The following is a 22,061-nucleotide window of genomic DNA, read 5'->3' on the forward strand; positions in this document are numbered from 1 at the left end:
TGTCTGTTTATCACCCTTTAGGAGAAACTTTCATCCGCAAGCATCTGCCGGGATGTTACAGAATGTTCTAATACAATTTTGTCTGTTGTTGTCTGGTGTAATGCATCTTATTCAACATGGCGAGGCTTTAGTGCCTTTGTTCTTTCACTTTTTAGTGGGAGAGATTATCTTATTTGATATTCATACATTTATAATCTGAAATAATGCATGACATAACCAGTGGTGGAAGAAGTATTCAGATCCTTTACTTAAGTGTCAGTACTATTACCACACTGTGAAAATACTCTACTTAAAATAAAAGTAAACATTCAACACCTTACCAAAGTTAAGGTATGTAAGTATGATAAGCTAAATGTACTTAAAGCATGAAAAGTAAAAGTACTAATTTTGTGTGTGTGTGTGTGTGTGTGTGTGTGTGTGTGTGTGTGTGTGTGTGTGCAGGTGTCAGTGAGATGCTGTCCAGTGTGGTGGAGGACGTCAGTCACGCGGTCAGCAGAAACATTTTTGGTGCTGAAGTTCTGCATGAACTGCTGAGTGCACCGTGGCTGCATGCTCTACTGAAGGTACGACATGACTCAGAGAACCGTGCACTAAAGCAGACACACCATGGACATGTCGAACAATGACCTCATTTCCTGTTTTGTTGCTCTAGATTTATGAGTGCCTGTTGCAGTTCGAGATGTCCACACCCTCACCCCTTCTGCCTTATGCCTCAGGACTCTCACATGAGGTTGATGCACACACACACACACACACACACACACACACACCTAGATAAGTGTCAGTATGTATCGTGAACACACTAGAATAAATATGTTCATGTTTCTGTCCAACAGAAAGAAGGGCAATGCAGAAAATGTGTCTTCAGAAATTATGCATGTATAATAATGATAATAATAATAACAATAATAATAATAATGATAGTCATAATCATAATCATGAACTTCATTTATAAAGTACTTTTCTTAACCAGGTTATAGAGGGCTTTACCGAAAAAAGAAAAGCCCCTAAAAACAGCACTACTTTGACATCAGTAGGAACATGTCCTTGTTCATACCCAACACCATCACCAACGTTTGAGCTCATCTTCTTAATCTTATTCATTTTAAGAAAATAGAGGCCTTACAGATTACATCTGATCTTCTGGAGTGTCATCTGTATTCCTGTCTGACTATGTATCTGTCTTTCTGTCTCTTTGTCCGTCCAACAGATCATTTCTACAATACAGGAGGTCCACCATCCCTCAGCTGAAGCCAGAGAGCTCTACAGCCTCCTCAGCTCACCACACATCCAGGTGTGTGTCTCTCATGCACAAGCTCTTGCAGAACTTGTGCTCGGTGCTCTGTTATAACACACGTTTACCTGTCTCTCAGGCCCTCCTATCATCTCACGACAGTGTGGCCCAGTCAGACTATGGACCTGTTTTACCGCCTCTGCCTGATGAGATGCCCGAGGGCGAGGAGGCCATGAGGATCGTTTGTCTGGTGAAGAACAACCAGCCGCTGGTGAGACATAAGCTTTTCTCCAATTGTAGTTTTTTACTCTAGTTTCATAAGGATCTGGTTGCAAATAAAGACCCTATGATTATAGTAACTTAATAGTGGTAAGTTGTTCTGATGGTATAAGCTTTTGTTTGAAGGGACGTGAGATCCTGGTGTAACTGGTGCAGTTAACACAAAGCCTGAGACAAATTGTCTGTTATGTTCAATTTCCACCAGTTTTACAAGAGAAGTTATAAAATGCTGAAACAGTTCAAACCTGAAATCTAAATATCTCATTTATTCCTCCCTAAATAAATAAATCTGGTTGTCAGTGAAGCATTATAGACCATTATTCTGTCTGAAATAATAATTTGGTGAACTAATATTAATCATTCATATTAATCATTCAACCCACTTTCTTAGGTTTTTCTTGGGAAGATTAATAAGTTTGTTTACTTAAGAACTTTGAGGTACTTATACTGTACTTGATTTTCTGCTCCTTTATACTTCTACTACACTAAATCTCTGAGGGAAATAATGTACTTTTACTGCACCACATTGATTTAAAAACTTCAGAAGTATTCAGATATTTTACTTAACTAAAACATTGAAACTCTTACTTTTGTAAGAGTGCCAAAGTATTATGATAAGAACATACATAAAGTACAATCAGTAAAAGGACTCATTATGAAGAATGGCTGATTTCAGAATAATGTAGTATATTATTGGATTCTAAGTTGTTGTGCACGATTCTTGTTCAGCTCTCATTGTTAGATGATCAAATCTTGATTCGTAGAGATCAGCAGATCATTGTTTTTATGCCCTGACAACTGTTTTTTTTGATTTTCAGTCTTCTTTATAAATGTATAAATTCTGACACCCCTAGTAAATATAACGTCTAGGCTGAGAGTTGATAGAAGTATTGATCTGTAAATGCCTCACAGATAATTAGTTGATTTCAAGCTATCAGAAGAGATCTTTCATTATCTTCTGTTCACCAAGAACGGAGAAGAGCGCAGAGGCAGTGTAGGAGACGGAGTACGAGTGGCTCCAAGTCGTAGTCGTTGGAGCAGCCTCCGTCGCCTCACGTTGGACCGTCTCGTCCCTGCAAGGAGGGCGTGGTCGGGGGAGGAGCTCAGAGCAACTGAAAGTGAAGCCAGGCCTTTGCCCCTCCCTAGGGGAGGACAGCCACGTCCTTTTCTCCCCCGCTACGAGTCAACGGGAAGCTGCTGTTTGCATCCACAAACCGCAGCGCTTTGGAAGAAAGGGCTCAACCAATCAGCTCCTTCTGTCTTTAGCCCGGCCTCCTGCCCTGGTAAGAGGAGGAGGACTGTCAATCAATGCAATCATCAATCATCCGTCCATTTTTTCATTCACTCAAGACGACCGATCACCATATTAGTAACAGGGAATAAACAATTCATCCAGCAGGAGGCGTATTTATCAGGAATCACGCTGAGAGTTAACAGAGGACTAAAAACTCAGAGCACGACTCTCAGTACAACTTATGATGACGTGTTGTAGTATTGTGACTGTATCTCTGTGTGGTTGTGAGGAGCTCAGTTTTTGCGGAGATCACGCTCTCTTTTGCATCCTGCACAAGGCTCATCAAAACATTGTTCAATCTTTGCTGAAACAGTATCTTTTATTAAGCTCATAAGCTCTCCTGGCTGCTCCCAACAGGTTAGGACGCCTGTGGAGCTCTCCTAAATATCACCCAGAAAAAGGACAGGTTTCCTATGATGATGCTTGATAAATATGGGCACAATATTTTCACAAACACCATACATGATTCGGTTCATCCCTTCATTCATTCATCCATCTCGGCATTTGTACATTCCTTTGTCGGAAAGACCATCTTTGGCTCATCCAGAAAATGTGTTGAAAGGCAGCAACCAGTTCATCTATAAGTTCATCCATTGTGTACCTCACAAACATGCTTTATGATCCTCACCGTTCATCAATCATCATCAAGTCATCATCCGTCTCTTTCATCTTACCATCCTTTGGCTCCTTTTTTTTCTTGTTCCTGCACTGCTGTTCTCTTTCAATAATGTATATTTTACATTTCTGTCGTCGCTTTCTTTCTTGTCTTCATCCACCACCCAACATGGAGGTCCATTTTTAGAAAAACCCAATCAGAACGAGGGAGACGGTGCCTCTAACGGAGGGAGCAGTGACGACTACGCCTACCCTCCTTCTCCAGTCCCAGTTTACAGTCTGAGCTTTCCCAACTCCCCCATCTTTTACAAAAAGGGGGCTACAGGGGGACACTCGAGGAACATCCCTACACCCGGCAGGAGACCCTCTTGTACTGGGATGAACCCACTTAGAGCCCACACAGCACCTTCTAGTCCTGCACTTCATCGCTCCACTCGGCAGCAGGGGGTTAGTACTCTCCCGACCCCTGGCAGGCAACATGTGTGTCAAACTGGATCTCATAGCAAACTCCAAGAAGACCCTCTAAGTCGTCCCTCAGTGACCCAATACTCTACTGCTTCTCGTCACAATGGACGCCAGAAGCAACCACAACAGACACGAAACGAGCAGGAGCAACCAAAACTCTGTCAACAACGTGAGCTCACCAAACAGTGCAGCATAGAGGAACTCAGGTCCACCGTCCAGACGGTGGCCACTAGCATTGAGCATGGCACTCAAGACGTCCGCCATCTTGGCCAGAAGATGGTGGCGGCGACAGAGATGATCACTGACAGTGTGGAAGAGAATGCCCAGGCGCTCAATCTGCTGGCTGAGGTGGTCGACAAGCTCCAAGGGCTCATTGTGGCCAGCAAACACACAGAGGTGTTACCTCCATGCAGGCCCAAACAGCGCACTCCTCCCCCACCTCCTCCAAGAGTCTCCTCAATGTCTCCGAAAGAGGTCCGCAAACCTCCCACACCTTACCCACGACACCTCTCGTCCTCCTCTTCTTGCTCTTCCTCGTCTTCATCTACGTCTGTCAGTTCCTGTGCAGACGGCTTCGCAACATCGAGGAATGTTTTGGAATGTCCAAAAGGAATGAACGGAGGCTCCAAGAGGACGGTGGTGACCTCTGGTGCCACCCAAAGGGCAGGTCGTAGTGGTAGTAACGGACAAGTGAGGCTCAACAATGGAGCAGTCTCTAGAGCTCCTCTGGAGGACCAACAAGACTGTCACAGGACAGGGTGCTTGACAACCAAGAAGAAGAAAAAGAAAAAGTAGGCCCTGAAAACGAACCGTCTCCTCTCCTTGTCTGCTGTTGTGTTGAAAATAGACTCTGAAACGGATTAAGATATCTCTACTTCTTCTTTTTAATGTAAATCTACATCAGAATTTGGATCCCAACTATCAGTTTAAGGAACAAAGTACCAGAAGCAGACTGACTCGAACAACAAACACTTTTGAGAGACAGTTTTTTCATCTCTGGATTGGAAGGGGGGAAAACAAAATATTTGAAGGTAGAAAAAAATTACATCTCCTATTCCATTCAGCTATACTTAAAACTGTGACCACCGTCATCGCCTCATGGTATTCATTGCAGTTGCTCTTGTCAGACCATATGTTCGTCTTAGCCTTTCTTATCGTAATTTGGCTCTAATTAGTTGAAGGAAGTCCAGGCCCATCAAACGATGAGTGGTTTGATGCACAAATCAACTGGAACAGTAGTTGCTTAGTGACAGAGAAAGGTAAATATGGGTGTCATCATCAAGTTGAACACCACAGATCAGTGTGTTAACAGGTGTTGGGGATTCTGCTGCACACGTTTTTTTAAGTAATAGAAAGTCTTTAGTGGGAGCTGTGTGAATCTGATAAATGTCCTCAAGTTATGTCACTTGAGTCAGCGTCAGTTGGGTCTGAATACTAAGTTTGCATATTTAAAAAATCTGTAGGTGTGGAGTGAGAAAAAAAGCCCACTGTTCATCTCTGCTGCAGGCTGGAGGCTTCAGAGTACTTTAGCCGCTGCAAGCATAACATGTAACACTCTACTACACCACTGTCAGATTAGACTTTGCATTGTGGGTAATTTAGGCACCAGGTTTAGACAAAAAATTAAAATGTGGGAAATGAAAAAAAAACTGATATCTCTGGTTCTGCTGCATCGATTCTGAACAGTCTATCATGATTCGTTATATGGTAATACTAAATCAGTTTCACTCTTTTAATGGCAGCATCAGAAGGTTATTATACAATTATACCTGCTAAACATCAACATGTTAGCATGCTGATGTTTGCATTTAGCATATACATGCTTAGATTCTAGTATATCTTTGCCAGTGGTGGAAGAAGTTTCCAGATCCTTTATTTAAGTAAAATCACTAATACTACACTGTGAAATTATTTGATAAATTGAATTGGCATAAACCAAAGACCAACGCATTTCCTTGCCTCAGCTCATGCTTTAAGAGGTTCAATCATCAGTTGCTTTCATCCCATCTTCCATTTGTATCTTTCCCCAGTTATACTCCTCTCTATTTATACAGTGCTGATAGTTACTGCTAATGTAACCATTGATGTTAAATTTGAGATAACTGTCTTTATGTCAGGGGGCGACGATAAGGAGGGACGAGGAGACGGGAGAGATCTACATCGCCAGGGTGATTCATGGAGGACTGGCCGACCGCAGCAGTGAGATAAATATGTATTAAATATAACATACAATACCAGAGAGTAAATAATGTATTCAACATGGTGAGAATGTGCAATACCATGGTTTAATTTGTATGTGTCCCAGGACTTCTCCATCCTGGTGATCTGTTAGTGGAGGTCAACGGAAACCCTGTGGTGGGTCTGGAGCCAGAACAGGTCATCCAGATACTGGTAGGACACCTGAGGGGGAAATAAATACTTAAATATAACAAAATAAAGGCAGGAAATGACATGCGTATTGAACAAATTAATTATTTAGAAAATCGAATAAGGAATAGGTCCTGTGTGGTTTTGTGACTGCAGGTGCTCATAGTTGTGATCATAATCTGATTATTAAAACAATTGATCAGTTATTTACTAGTATTTGTTGTATTTGCAGATCAATTCCCAGGGAACAATCCTGTTCAAAGTCATTCCTGAAAAAGCTCAGAGCAGCAGCAGCAGACAGACGTCGGTAAGAAACATCCAGCAAACATCCTCAGATGGTTGATTCTGTCTCTCTGCCAGTGGTGGAAGAAATACTCACCTTTACTAACAGTACAAATATATTAATGTAAAAATACTTGTTTTGACTACTTGAGTAAGAGTAAATAAGTATTAACTTAAGTGACTGATATGTCATTCTATGTTACATTATGACAAATTAAATGATTCCCCCTCTTTGGACCTCAAGCTTTTATTTGAATGAAACCATGGGAGAAGTTTGGAGGTGTAATGTCTCTTTGATGGAACCGCTAACAACACATAAACATCGGAATTGACAAGACCTGTGAGAGGATGTTTAAATGTGGGAGATTTCCTTTAAATTCCTCTCTCTGTGTCCGTCAGGTGTGTATGAGGGCATTGGTGGACTACTCCCCCTTGCAGGACTCCTCCATCCCCTGTCCTGATGCAGGGATGGCGTTCAGCCGAGGAGACGTGCTGGAGGTGGTCGACCAGTCGGACGGACACTGGTGGCAGGCCAGGAAGCTGCCCTGCTCTGCATCCTGCGCTGGTCTGATTCCCTCTGCCAGCATGCTGAAGAGGTGACACCTCACACACCCTGAATGTGAACCTCACATGTGTTTCGTCATTCCCAACAAATCTTAAAGGGCCATACTAATGTTGTAGCATCTTTTAACAGATTTAATAGAAATACCATACACTATACAAACTGTAAGATGTCTGTAATATGCTTTCAAGGTTCATCTTTGATGTCATTAACATGAAATGAAATGCAGTTGGAACTCCCTCCATACAACACACTCTAATGTTCAAAATGTAAAATGAATAATACAATACGAAAGAACTAAGTATATAAACATAGTACAAAAGGAAGAAATGGACATTTATCATCTCTCTCTGCAGTAAACAGAGGGAACAGTGGTGGTGTCAGCCATTACAGGTTCATACCTGCATCCGACCCTGTAAGCACTCATCATTATTATCTCAACATTTATGTATATTGTTTGCATCTACAGCAATGTGTAGCAGTAGTAACTGGGTTAGGTATGGTTTATTTAACTTTAAATGCTGCAGCGATGTTTTGCATCGGTGATCCCTGGACAGACATTACAAAGTTGTCCTGCTATATAGAATATTTAATAACAACATTTTATGAAGATTATACGATAACAAGATTTAAAAGTTATTGAAATAGTTTACAAAGAGATAGTTGGTGTGAACATCAGGTACTTATTAAAACATGCAGCACAAAATACTAGACATGCAAAGTAATATTAACATTAATAGATGCATGCACTATAAAATACATTGTGCTGCATTGTTGAACACGAGTTCAAACATACAACACAGAAGCACTAGCATTTAAAAGCACATACAGACTATAACATCACTCACACATAATAAAATCAAGCTCACAATGCATGAACATGAGTACAGACTGGTGTTAATCTCCATACAGCCTCTGAACATGTTGTGAAAGTGACTTAAAAACAACAAGAAACGCTTTTGACAACGTTTCTCTTCTGTCTGTCCTCAGTGACTCTGGATGGTAACGGTGGGTGAGACAGCTTATTGTTCACTCATTGTGTCAGTTTTTTTATTTTAATTCAAACATTTAAATCCAATAGTTTGTCTGTTCGTGTGACGTCAGTAGGTTTATTATTGATGATGTGTGTAATGTGGTATGAATGGTGAGGAAAGTAGCTGTATCTATATATGACTGTGTGCAAGTGTTAAAGCTTGGTTTATATTTATTTATCCGTGGAAGGGAAATGTTGACAAGTTAATTAAATGACAAAATAATGTCCTTTTTATTAGTGTAATAATAAATATTATTCAGCTGCTGATTCATATGATGTATATATATACGTATATTCCCTTTAAGTTTTGTTTCAGCACCACATACGATACGATGTGAGCTATTAAACTCAAATGTACAAGACAAGCAGTACACATACACACAGTACCCACAACCAGAGTTGTTCTTACACTAAAACTGCAGTACTGCCTCGGGTGAGGTGACACATTCATGTGTGGCAACAATTAAGAAGCAGCTCAAGGGAAAGTTCCCAAGTTTTTTGTGATTTAACCTCAACTAAGAAACATTAACGTTGCCTTTTTTATTTAGACGCCTTGTGTCTAACAGTTAAAAACATCATCAGGAATGTTACCTCTTCATATTTCTGCTGGTCATTACACCAAAACCTTTTTTATCACACAGTGTTAGAGTTACTGTGACTTTGTGGAAACAAGCTCTGACTTTAAAAAGTACCTTTTTTTTATATTCCAGAGAATAATCAAATACATTCTGATGACAAACGCACCGTAACAGGTACAACATGTCTGACACAATGATGAATATATGATACTTGACGTTTTATATAGACTGAAATTAATCATCATCTTCTGTTTTCCTCATCTCCACAGAGCTGGAAGAAATACACTTTGGTAGGTGTTTATTTAGGGCATTACAGTGCAATGGTTGTCTGCGTTAACAGTTGAAGTGAGTGAAGACTTTTTATGTTTTCTTCCTTCAGATAAGGCTGACTCTGATATTACTGATGGAATCTACCTGGGTAAGACACAATTAGTTAATTTGTTTCGTTTGTTTCTCAGTTTATACACAAATAAGAAAAAATGTTTGCTGATAACTTGTTTTATTCATTTCGTAGCAGCTAAAACTTGATTGAACTTCTTTATGGTTGTGCACTCACTGCTCCTGGTTACGGTTAGGGGAATAACTTGATCTTGGATAATTATTGAGAAAGTCAAAAGTTACTTGAATTTCCCAATTATATATTTATTCTGTATATTCTCTATTCTGTATATATGATTCTGTATATACAGTATTGATGTTTAAATGTATATTCATCTCTCCACTTAATCCCTGGGAGACTTTGTCAGCAGTTTAATTCATGAGAAATACTCTCACTGTGTCACAGATACAATAAGTGAACAAATTAATTGTGTTCGCCAGCTGGTTTCCGGCAGAGTTTCCGTCTCTGGAGGAGGACGTCCTTCAGGAAGAGACGACAGTCCTGCAGCTCCTGCTCACCCAACAGTAGTGCCCTGTCCACCCCCTATGAGGAGGTGGCATTGTACCAGCGCCTTCCGCAGGAGAACCACCGCCTCATCATCCTTATCGGTGAGACAGGAATCTTCAAATTATCATTTTGTTTTGTTGAAAGCTCCGATTATTTTCTCTCCCAGTATGTTCCTCTTTAATTTTCCATTCCTCTACAATATTAACTGTATATACGATATATTTCCACATGTCCAGGTGCTACAAGAGTTGGAGTGAATGAACTGAGGAAAAGACTCATCAAACTGAACCCTTCAACCTTCCAGGGGCCCGTACCTCGTATGTGCCCTCCACAAATCCAACATATTCATATAAAGTGTCTCCACAATTATGAGTTTACTGTTTTACTTTGTGTGCGACATGGTGACAGGAAGGAACCTACAATGATAGAAAAGACATAAAAGCAATTATAATGTGTTTTCATATTTTGCATCATTCACAATGCTCACATGGAATGTTGTGTGATAAGTAAAAGATCATGGAATTAAAGAAAAGAAGATAAAAGTTACTTTAAAATCAAAGACACATTTTTTGATTTTCTAGGACAAAATGTATGTTTTAGTTTGCACACATAAATACATAACAGCAAGTCTAAGTCTTCAGTCATGTTAGCAGCTAAATGAATTTAATAAACCAACAAGTATTGCTATAACCCTCATGGTGCCAGGTCACAATGTTTTGGTGTTTTATTATGTTCTTATAAGAATATGACATCATAACAGAAGAGCAAGGATTTAATGGTTCATAATCTTGAGTTCTACATGAAGAAAAATATACTAAAAAACATATAAAGTAAATATTAATGCACTGGTTTTGATTGTCTGTCGCCCTGTTCCTCCAGACACCACTCGTCCAATCAGAGCAGGGGAGCAGACAGGAAGAGAGTACCACTCTGTCACCAAAGAGCTGTTTGAGTACATGGTTTGTAACCACAGGTGGGCTTCTCCTAACTTTTCTTTTCTTTTGACATGATTTCTGTATTTGACTGTACACATGATTTGGAGGCACAGTCTTTGGAGTCTATTTTACTTCAGGTTAAATGTATATTTGCTACTCAATTGAATTTGATTTACTTTTCGTTATTATTCATTTCTAGCTTTTCTGATCTGTATTTGTACCTCTGCCCTGTGTTTGTTGACGTGTGTTCAGGTTTGTGGAGTATGGGGAGTATAAGGGCCACCTGTATGGGACTAGCACTGATGCTATTGATGAGGTGCTTAAACAAGGACGGATGTGCATCCTCGATGTTGAACCGCATGTGAGTTTCATTGAGAAGCCCGTCGTTGATATCATTGATCCACTTAATTAGTTTACGCATTGATAGTTTGATTATTTGGACTAAATCCAAGGTGTCAGAAACGGGAAAACCATGTGCACCTTCGTCTCGTCTGCTACTGGGGGTACATCTCCAGGAGCTGCCCTATGCTCTAGTCCCGGCCAAGCTGCCTCCCAGCGGTGGGGCAACGTGGCATTTTCTCCTTTCTGCCACTTTGGATTTATTTCAGTAACCAAACTATCAAGACACACACACATACTATGGACGTATTGTTAATCCCTGGCTCCTCATGTCTGCATGTCGAAGTGTCAGAGGTCAGATTACATGTATGCATGTTTCTGAAAATTACGTTTTTTTAGGTTATTCTATATTTCCTTACTGTCAAACAATCACATGAAAAGAAGCCAACAACGCATTAGTCCGTCTCTCAGTACTGTCTGACCTCCTGTCTGTCGCTCTCAGCTCCAAGCCCATCGGTTCATATTGAAGACGTCAATCGTTAAAACACGAATGTATAACTTCGTGTTTAAAATAAAGTCTCAGTAATTTCCTAAAACAGCTGGTCACTGTAGTTTTTATCAAACAAACGGGAGGAAATAGTGCATTTGTTGGGGACTATTGTTAGCGGTGAATTAACACACTGGTAATCCCAGATATGTTGGTTTTGTCGTCAGAGCATCCAGCCTCTGAGGACGAGGAAACTGAAGCCCTACGTGATCTTCATCAAAGCTCCCGGTCCAGACAGACTGAGACAAACACGGAGAGACGCCAGAATCATCACCAACTGCTCCATCAACAGAGCGTTCACAGTAAGAGCTCCGACAAAATGAAAGCACAACAACACAAATATTTCATGTAACGGCACCAAGTGCAGAAAGAAAGAAGTGAAAATGCTAAAAAAAATGTAGCCGTCATGTTTCTGCTTCTGCAGGAGGAGGACTTTGTGGAGATGGAGGAGTTCTCCCGGCTGATAGAGGCCAAGTACAAACAGTTTTTCGACAGCATGCTGGTGAACGACGACCTGCAGCACGCCTGCATGCAGCTCTGCTCCATCATCCAGGAGGCACAGAACGAACCACAGTGGATACCTGTCAGCTGGAGCCGGACGGAGGAGTAAAAGAGGAGAGGGGAGATGTTGGAAGATTATGGGATGGAAAAACTACGAGTGAGGATGTGAAAATAAAATAAAGTGGAGACGTGTTGGATAAAAGGGGACCACACTGAGTGAAATACAAAGAACTGGGGAGGAGATTAAAGATGAATTGGGAGAAGAGAAAAGACCTGGATATGGAGTCAGATGAGAAGAAGAAGGATGTGATGACATGATGGAGAGGAGACTGCGTGAAGAGAATTCGTATTTGTTTTTTCGTCTTTGGAATTTGCACCAAACTTCTCAGATAGTATTTATAATTTTAGTTATGCAAATATTTCTCAGGGAGGAATTACGGTGTGAAGCATGTTTTTCAGAGCACTCGCTAACTGAATAACGACCTCTACATTCTCTTTTTATTCATTCTCGACATTGGCAGGATAGCAGACTCTGTAACCTACTAGCTAGCTTGAATAATAAGAATAAAGGACGACTGTCGTCTCACGTTACCTCATGTCTTTTGTTAAAAGCTGCACTTTAAAGTTAATTTGTATTGGTTTTGATACTATTTACGTCAGTATCTTAAATTATCAAATGTATTTTAATTATGAACTCTTTATAGATGGGTTTGTGTTGTAGGTTTAAGTAGACAAGCCTCACTAACTGCTGTGGCACCTCACCCGTAAACCTAACTCTGATGTTTTACAAAGGATTTCCTTCTATCTGTCCAGGGGATCTTGTAGAACTAGTGACATGTTACATGAGGGGTTGTGAGATGATTAATAGGTTAATTTATAGGTTTTTATTAGTTTTTCTGGACATTTCTTTAATCTTTTGAACTTGTAAGCAAACTGATTTTTATTTGCACATCCAGCACTCATGGAGCAACATGATCATTCATTTTGAATGGTGTTTGTGTCCACCTGAGGAATGCGAGTCAAATATTCACTCTCTTTTAGCTCTGTTTTTGGTCTCCACTAGCTCCTTAGGGAAATATCTGTTCACAAGCTAGTCTCTTAACTGTGTCTGTCTGCCGTTTGCTGCTGAGCAGGTGAAGTGTACGACAGGTTTTTACTGCTTCTTCCCTGCAAACGACGCCATGAGAGCGGTGAGAGTGAACCGGAACAGTAAAGTTGTGGGTCGGATAGATAAATAATGAGCTGAAACTCACTACAAAGCTCCCATTAACTGATCCACAGCACTTGACTACAGTTTAACTCAACCAGTCTTGAAGTTTCTATCTTTGAAACTCTATGCTGGTTATTTTTCAGTCTAAACCTTCTGAAAAGACTTGATCATCAAAGACTGGCAGCTTTACGAAAACCATGACATGTTGGTTTTATTTAATTAAAGATCAAGATACAACTATGTGGGTGTGTTTGTCTCCCCCGCTCTCTCTCTCTCTCTCTCTGTCTGTTGTCAGGTTAATCCTCTGCAGGACAGCTGTAGTTTAGCCGATTTAACAGGAGGATTAGCGTCTTCTCGCTGCATCATTCAGCTTTAACTGCCATCTATACAAACAGCAAGTTGTGGTCAGTGTAACACAACACAACAGGTAACATGACACAGTGAGCGAATAAGACAGGGAATATTGTGTCTACATGATCTTTATAACAACCAAAAAATATAAAGAGAGAGCGCCTGTATAAGAACTCAGATATTGTACTTAAGTAAAAGCAGTAATACCACAGTTTAGAATTAATTGTCAAAATATGCTTTAAGTACCCAAAATGGCAGTACTCGTTGCCCAGAATATACTGGGAAATATTTATTTGATGCATGCATGTGTAAATCACTTTAAAATAATTGTATATTTTGAACATTAGCAGCAAACAACTATTTACTATGTAAAGATCTAGGAGAGTAATGGCGTCCTGAGCAGAGAATCCTCTGGTTGTGTCCGAAATCAATCACTTTATCTCCACTTAGAGCAAGAGCTTGTGTGGCCTTCGTGCCCATTTGTCTTGGTTTGAGATGCTGCTGCTTTAGTGCGACATCTAGTGATTCTGAATTATGTAGAACCTTTAACAGTGTGTGTGCGTGCGTGCGTGTGTGTGTATATAAGTAATAGGATTGAATGTGTTGACCTGGTTTCTGTGGTGTGAAGGTTTTAACTTCGCCCTGCTAACCTCAGAACCAGCAGACCTGCTCAGACAGTGTTATAGCTCATTTCTTTCCCACAGCACCAACGGCTGAGACTCATCTGTGCCAAAGTATTTACAGTCATCCACCGTATCAAGCTGACTTTAACTGAACTGCTTGTCACGGAATAAACCTTCATTATCAGCAATTTATGCAGGACATTCAAATGTTTCTATGATAAATTATAAAAAATGCGTCATAACTATTATTATTAAACATCAGAGCTAACATGTCTTCTACTTAATAAACTCTTCAGGTCAGGATGTCATGTGAAGAGACAAAGCCACTACAGTACATGTACATATTGTGTGTCTTGTATAAAGGGCATGATTAATGTCCCATTAAGTGTCTTTTTGGTTTTAGTCGACTAAGATTTCTATAGTCATTTTTTTATGGTTTTTCATACATGGCAGCCAGTGAGCATTTCTTTGCCACGACCAAAAACCTTCCTTATGCAGTCTAAACATTCATCTGCAGGGAAAAAGCTAAAACATTATCAATGAAAAGAAAGAAACCTGTCTATTAATTCTTCCCATTTGTGAGTAGAGAGTGATTGGACCTGTTGAAGACAAGATTGGCAGGAGAGCCGAGTGAGGGATTATTAGCATCCATGGCGACTTTGGAGCACTACCAGCAGGTGACATCACGGCTGATCAGCCAACCACAAAGCTCCTAGAGGCTGTCACGGCTCAGCACATGATCCACCTGCCGCTCTAAAACCCCACGACGAGTCTTTAAGCTAGCTGTCCTATCTGCTTCACTTTATCTCCCACCCTTTGGATTCATCCATCCAAGTTTAAAAGATGTTAAAGTGAACCAGCCATCTTTAATCCACCGTTTGGGATTTAACAACAGCGGGAGAGATAGAAATAAAGGGGAAGGAGGGTGAGATTTTGCACTGAGGCTCACCCTAAGACACTTTCCCTCAGCTTGATTTGATCACAGTCTGTTTCTTCAGAGCCGCAGACCAAGTCAGCTGCACAGGTGAGCACTGAAATACACCTGTAAATACCTTTATAGAAAATGTGCTTGGTATAGAGATTGTTCATCTTTTTTACAAGATGTACAATTAGAAATACTTAATTAAGGTAATTATTTAAAAAAGCATCGAGCCAAAGTGAAGTTATAATTTAGCAAATTCAAGCAATCCTTCATTTGATTCATATTTTATTAATTAATCTAAAGCAAAATATTCAGTCTTTTATTGTGCAGCATCTAACCATTCAGGTTGTATGTATTTTGGTGGTATTAGCATTAAGATAAACATTGATTGTGATGATTATTATTCTGTTTTTAAGGAGAAAAAGAGTTCATCATGGAGTGTAAAACTGAGAAAAGACGTATAATAATTGTTTCTTTTAACCCTTTACTGTTCCTTGTTGGATGCAGCTGGCACTATGTAGTGTTTTCATGCAGCTTTAGTGCTCAACGTTATGTGAATATGAACATTTAATGCAGAGCCTGAGATACACAACATTTAATAAACATGAACACAAAATCAAAATGTATGATGGTGGAGCAGCGAGGATGTAGCGTTGTCAAGAGATACTTCCTCCCTTTGTGCATTCCAATACCCATACTACCATACAATGTAGCATGCCAGAAAAACATTTAGTATGTCCCAATACATAATATGTCAAATACCAGGATATCCCACTGTATCCGGTCCCATTTTGCAGCATGCAGGCCAGCATGCTTTTCTGGCTATTAGGACCCACAAAGCTTTAGGCAGCAGATATATGAGCAACAGGGTCACAGTTCAAGGTGCCATGTTATGACGAGGTAGTATGTCCGAATGAAATGCGTTCAGTATGCAACAGTTCGCACTTTGTAAGGTCAGCTGATGAACCAGCTACAGATTGTAAACAAGAACCACATGGACTGACATGTCTTCCTGCCCCATGGACGTACTTTTCAAGGCAGTGACTGATATCATCAAAAAAAAGACACTTAAAGAAATACTTGTGACAGTTTCAGAAATTAGCCTATTGGCTCTTTTGCTGAGAGTTACATGAGACGATAGTCACCACACATGGTACATTCAACAGCCAGTTAGCTTCCCCCTGTTTCCAGTCTTAATGCTAAGCCAACTGACTGCTGGCTGTAGCTTCATATTCAAAAGACAGACATGAGAGTGGTCTTAAACTTTTCATCCTACTCTCGTCAAGAAAGCGACGTGTATTTCTCAAAATATGGAACTTTTGCTTTAACATTTACTACCAGCCAAGGGTTCACTAAGAGGAATGGAATAAAAGACAATAGAAAACAATTCAACTTCATTGTTTAGCCAAGGCTGGAAATGTGTTTTTGGCCCCTTCTCAAGATAATTTAACTCTGATTTTATCACATTAGAAAATAGACAAACGAAGTTCATTCTCCCCCGGACGAATAAATCACAGTTAAAACATGTGAGGCTTTATCTTTGGTCTGTTAATCGTAGAATTGGTGGTTTGATCCCCAGCTCAAAATTCAGGCTCAAATCAACATACCTAAAACTGGCTATGTCTATATCAGCTAGCCATACAGGAACGCAGAAATCATAATTTAAAAACGTAGAATACTGACATGCTGCAGTGTTCTGTCTTAGACTGGATTACAAAGCAGAACTCTCTTTTGTAACTGTTAAAATGTCCTTTGTGGTGTGTTTCCTGAAGCCTCGTTCCACCAGCTGTCCTCAAAGCTCCGGCTAAATCCAATTATCTCAAACAGTCGTCACCATCCAGCCACCTCAAGATCCCTGTTAAACGTTAATTAACTGACCTAAATAGACACAAAAAAAGGGGATGTTACATGCTGAAAGATACAGGTAATTGATTTTATTCATTAGGGACATTCTGAACTGTTGATCCTGTCACAGAGAAACCATGCCAACTGTCAAGAGCAAGAAGAAGAAGCCGAAGAAGGAAGTCATCGAAGGAGAGGAGCAGGGAGAAGGTGAGAGGTGACGCCTGCAGCTCCACACCACGCTCTTTTCTCTTCTATTCTATTTCACCATATTTTGTTCCTCTACAGTTGAGGTGGAGATGGAGGAAATGACCAATAGGAGCCACTCTGTCAGCAGAGACCCTTTGACTCCAGAGCCGCAGGATCCAGCACCACAGAAGAAGAAGAAAAAGAAGAGGGCGCCTACTATAGGTAGAAACAATGGACCAACTGTTATTCATGCCACCTGTTTTAAGAACCTGCGATTAACATGTGTGTGTGTGTAAGTAAACACAGCAGAGGGCAAATGTTTACCTAATGATGGCGTTAAATGAAAAGTCTTAGGATCAAAAAGGTTATTACATCATCCATAGAGAAACATTAATGTCTGACCACATTTAATTCATCCAGTTGTTGTTGAGATATTTCACTATTTCAGTTACATTTTAATGGATAAAACCGATTTTGACACTAAAGTTTACTTTAAACACATTATGGAGACAAAATGAATGAATGAGAAGGAAGGAAATTAATCAAATCCCTGAATCCACTGTGTTTCATGAACTGAAGGGTTTTACCGTTATGAATCCTTATGAATATGTCGTATTAAAAAATAGATTTTATTCAGAAAGGTACATGTAGTTCTGACTTTCAGCAAGATACATTGATTAGTTAAAGTGGAAAAGGTTGTCTTTGTATTGAAAATAAACCTCATGTTTCATGTGACGTTTTGTTTTGTTCAGATCTGGAAGCAGAGAATGCCGACGTGCCAAACGGTAACATGGCCGAGCCCGACGTGGACGGAGAGGAAATGACTGTTGCCGTAAGCAGAAAGACGAAAAGGAAGAAGTGAGTTTAATGAGTTAATGACAATGTTGAAGGGATGATGGCTGTAGATGAAAAGTCAAAGGATCACCAAAGTTATTACAATCTGAGGGGAAGTTCTGAACCACATTTCATCACAATCAATCCAATGGTTGTTGAGGTATTTCAGTCTCCAACCACACAGCGTGGCTAAACATGTAAGTTGCTTTGGAGAAAAAAAAACGCTCTTTCTTAAATCACGTGGCAGGAAGGCGAAGGCGCCGGAGCACTACAGCAGTGATCTGGGAGCCGAGGACGACGATATCATCACAGACGCCCAGTCCCCGATCCCCCAGCATTCCCTGTTCTCCGCCCCACACGGACACAGCCAGCCGGTCGGCAAAGTCTTTGTGGAGAGAAACAGTGAGTGTGAAAGACGAGGCTGGCAGTGCACAACAAGCACAACTAGAAAGGTGCACTCCTTAGAGTGCAGATCGACCACTGCCGTATTGTGTGATTCAGTGAATACAACCAACAATTTGCTACAACAATGGCCTGTAAGGCGTCGTAAAACAAACATTCAAACTCAAAAACAATAGGAGATAAATTCAGACAATCATCTTGAAGTTGTTGAATGAAACAAGTATACAATCTTGCCAAAAACAGAATGAAACTCATCATGTATTTACAGTATTTAACAATGTGTTTACTGGTAGTTCTGCCCAAAATACAACACTACTCTGCGCCCAGAGACACAGGCCCCCACTGTGTGGTTTGGGGTCGTGATGCTCTCAGCTGTGTTACGACTATAGGTGTGTGAGGAGTCAGCAGGCAGTCAATGGCAGTATAAAACAGGAAATAAAAAGTGTTTGAGAGAGTGTGACTCACCGCAACCACCAGAGGACCTTGAGCATGGCAACCCAAAATATTGGGTTTGGCAACCCAAAATATTGCAGCAGAATGCGAGATTAGCCGTAGACGGACACAGAGGTGCACACTCACTCAGTCACGGACGCACACACACACATTTGGGCATTTATTTATTCATTCGTTTGTTTGTTTTACAAAAACAGTGCAGAAATATATGAATAAACCTTTTTATAAAAGAGGGAATTTGAATTTACATAAACTGGAGTGAATAAACAAACATCCATGGATTGTTACATTTTAAGTACCATACTCTTCTGTCCTTTTGTAGTATTTTGTCCCACTTCATGTAGTTTGTATTTTGTAATGGCTTCAGGCAAATATGTTTATATATTTCAAAAGAGCAAACCCACAAGCTTGTTCTAGGGTTCATACAATAATACATGACTTCATTTTCAACCAGCAAGGACTTGATTTATTTTACTTGGACCCAATTTAAAATTAGTCACTTCATGCTTTGGCTGATCTCATGAAAAAGCGCGCGTGTGTGTGTGTGTGTGTGTGTGTGTGTGTGTGTGTGTGTGTGTGTGTGTGTGTGTGTGTGTGTGCAGGGCGTTTCCAAGCAGAGAGAGTTGATCAGCTCCGACACTCAGAGATGATGGATGACTACATGGACCCCAGACAGATCTGGACCACCAGAGACGTCGCTATGAGGGTCCACAGTGGCTTCAGGTCCGCACACACTCACAACCACACACATACATACTATTAGATAACTCCTCTTTTACATATTGTCCTGTGTTTGTGTGTGTGTGTGTGTGTTCTCCCTCTGCAGGGTGATTGGTCTGTTCTCTCACGGTTTCCTGGCCGGCTACGCGGTGTGGAACATCATTGTTGTGTATGTGCTGGCGGGTGAGCAGATGACCATGCTGCCCAACCTGCTGCAGCAGTATCACCTACTGGCCTACCCAGCTCAGTCCCTGCTGTACCTGCTGCTGGCCATCAGCACCGTGTCGGCATTCGACAGGTCTGTGGATCTCTGAGTGTGTGAGTGTGTGTGTGCGTGTGTGTGTGTGTGTGTGTTTGTTATTGTACCAATACTTGCTGGGTAGTTTTATCTAAATGCATCATATTCTATAAAATCATCATATGTTTGTAGCGCCACTGTCCTATGAGAAAAACAGCTCTTTTTTCAGCTTTGTAATGAAGCATTTGAATAGTTTATTGAACTTAAGAAGTAGGAGAATTTTCACAACACATTAAGGAACACTTAATACTTTAAAATCAACACATCTGGAGCTACATGATGAAAGACTTGACAAATGTGGTGCTAAAAAAATACAATATTTGCCTCTGAGCTGAACTGGCATAGAAGTATAAAGTTGCATTCAAATTAAATTACTCGAGTAAAGTACAATTACGTTGAATTTGCGGCGACTACCAGCTTCATGTTTGGTCTCACCGGCAGGGTGAACCTGGCCAAAGCCTCCATGGCACTGAGAGGCTTCCTCACTCTGGACCCTGCTGCTCTGGCTTCTTTCTGTAAGTGAGACAAGACGAAGAATATGACGTGGATGATGAAGATGATGATGATGTGTTACAAAAAACGTTTCTCTTTGTGTTCAGTATATTTCATAGCCCTGATCCTGTCCCTCAGTCAGCAAATGACCAGCGATCGCATCAACCTCTATCCTACGGCCAACGAGACTCTATGGTGAGAACTTGTAGTGTGTTTCACTGTATTGTACTGCGCTGTATTGCTTTGTACTGCACCATATTGTGTATTCTATTGTATTGTAACGTAATGTTCTCTGTTGTATTTACTCTCACCTCCTTCAGGCCTCCAGGTTCAGAGCAGCAGATCCTGCGGCCGTGGATCGTAGTGAACCTGGTGGTGGCGATGTTGGTGGGTCTGGCCTGGGCTGTCGTCTCCACCCGGCCCGACGTCGACTACACAGAAGGTAGGTGGAGATATTGTGCTGCACTTTAGTGTCAGGTTAAATCTTTGGTGAAACACATGTATAGAATCGACTCTAATTCAATTCAAGATATGGATGATGGCTTAAACACATGTACACTAGAGGTGTTAAAAGACAAATAGAAATACGAGAAGAGGAAACCTCGCTCTGATTCATTTTGTAGAATTACTAGGTAAATAGCTGTGCCATTATAGCTTCTCTCAGATTATTGTGAATGCATATATTAAGTCATATTCATTAAGGCTGAAGCAACACGTAATAGTGTAAAGACCATTCTTTTTTAGTTGTGTGCATGTATGATTTATGCTTGATGCTACCATTGCATAGCGCCAAAAAAACATGTTATCAAATCCTACACACAGTGACTACTTTTTCTGCAGAGTTTTTGATGACAATGGAAGTGGAGGGATTCCCGAGAGGAGACGAGAATCTGGACATCCCTATCTGAAAGTCTTTAAACCTCTCCCCGACCGTCCATCTGTCCGACTCTAAATCAGTTATCTTGTTCATTTAATGTATGTTTTTGTACAAAATTTTATCTAGCACTTTGTTTTGCTGAGTGTTATTTTGTAAAATAAAGAAATACAGTATATGTACAGTATCACCTGTTCGTTGTTTGGTGGTTGTTTTTGTTGTTACAGCATTTGACCACAGGATGGCGCTGCTGCTCTAAGAAACAACTGAGGAGAATTATTTTAATATTTAATTTTATCACATTGTCTGCAGCAGTCAGTTAACGTCACGAGGCTAAGAAGTGCAATGAAGTAGAATGAAGCTATAATTAAATCCCCACAGTTTGTAAAATCTTTAATGAAGAGTGGTAGCTTGTTGTATTTGTAGTCTTCACTCTTGCTAAACACAGAAAGGTTTGCAATAAGGCAATGGGAGAAATACCTGAACCTCATTTTGAGGTTCTTACTTAAATGTATTATTTACATTTTATGCTACTTTATAGTTATTATTGTACTTTCCACTGCACTACATTTACACATTTACGTTTGACATCAACTTTGGTAAACTCTCCTCCAGTGAGAGTGTCTAATCCTAACCCTTGAGCAAGACGGTGAACCCCTAACTGATGCTGGAAGGTTGGCATCTTGCATGGTAGTCTCTGCCTAAATACAGTCCATTTATCATACTTATGAAAAATATTTAAAAACTACTTCCACCACTGGAAATTGTCAAGCTTGTCAATGGAGTAGTCCTCTCTGATTTACATCCTGCAGTTTTCTTTTGACGAAGTTCACATGAACGCTCCATTAAACTGATGAGAGTTGAAGATGCGTAATAATGAGATACTTAATAGACATGATTTGCTGTTTCCATAAGGAATCCAACAAGGCCTCTT

General features: G+C 40.4%; 2 protein-coding genes across 2 annotated transcripts; both read left to right on the forward strand.

Annotated features, from left to right (window-relative positions):
- Nucleotides 1–446: 446 nt before the first annotated feature.
- Nucleotides 447–12,026, forward strand: LOC306704392 (MAGUK p55 subfamily member 4-like; the record flags this gene model as incomplete). The annotated part of the gene is made up of 19 exons (XM_079170712.1): nt 447–563; nt 653–730; nt 1,211–1,294; nt 1,374–1,505; nt 6,005–6,086; nt 6,193–6,278; nt 6,487–6,561; nt 6,936–7,132; nt 7,455–7,513; nt 8,089–8,106; nt 8,842–8,883; nt 8,979–8,999; nt 9,089–9,127; nt 9,529–9,696; nt 9,832–9,912; nt 10,475–10,568; nt 10,783–10,891; nt 11,584–11,718; nt 11,841–12,026. The coding sequence occupies exons 1-19, from the start codon at nt 453–455 to the stop codon at nt 12,024–12,026; spliced, it is 1,797 nt and encodes a 598-aa protein (XP_079026838.1). The 5' UTR covers nt 447–452.
- A 4,979-nt stretch (nt 12,027–17,005) lies between these two features.
- On the forward strand, nt 17,006–21,161 carry LOC306704072 (transmembrane protein 237A-like; the record flags this gene model as incomplete). The annotated part of the gene is made up of 10 exons (XM_079170283.1): nt 17,006–17,075; nt 17,154–17,276; nt 17,807–17,912; nt 18,136–18,290; nt 19,346–19,466; nt 19,570–19,761; nt 20,203–20,276; nt 20,361–20,448; nt 20,574–20,695; nt 21,094–21,161. 10 exons carry the CDS (start codon nt 17,006–17,008, stop codon nt 21,159–21,161), a joined length of 1,119 nt encoding a protein of 372 aa, XP_079026409.1.
- Nucleotides 21,162–22,061: the final 900 nt, after the last annotated feature.

Source organism: Pholis gunnellus, assembly GCF_910591455.1.
Source record: "Pholis gunnellus genome assembly, chromosome: 12".
NCBI lineage: Eukaryota > Metazoa > Chordata > Actinopteri > Perciformes > Pholidae > Pholis > Pholis gunnellus.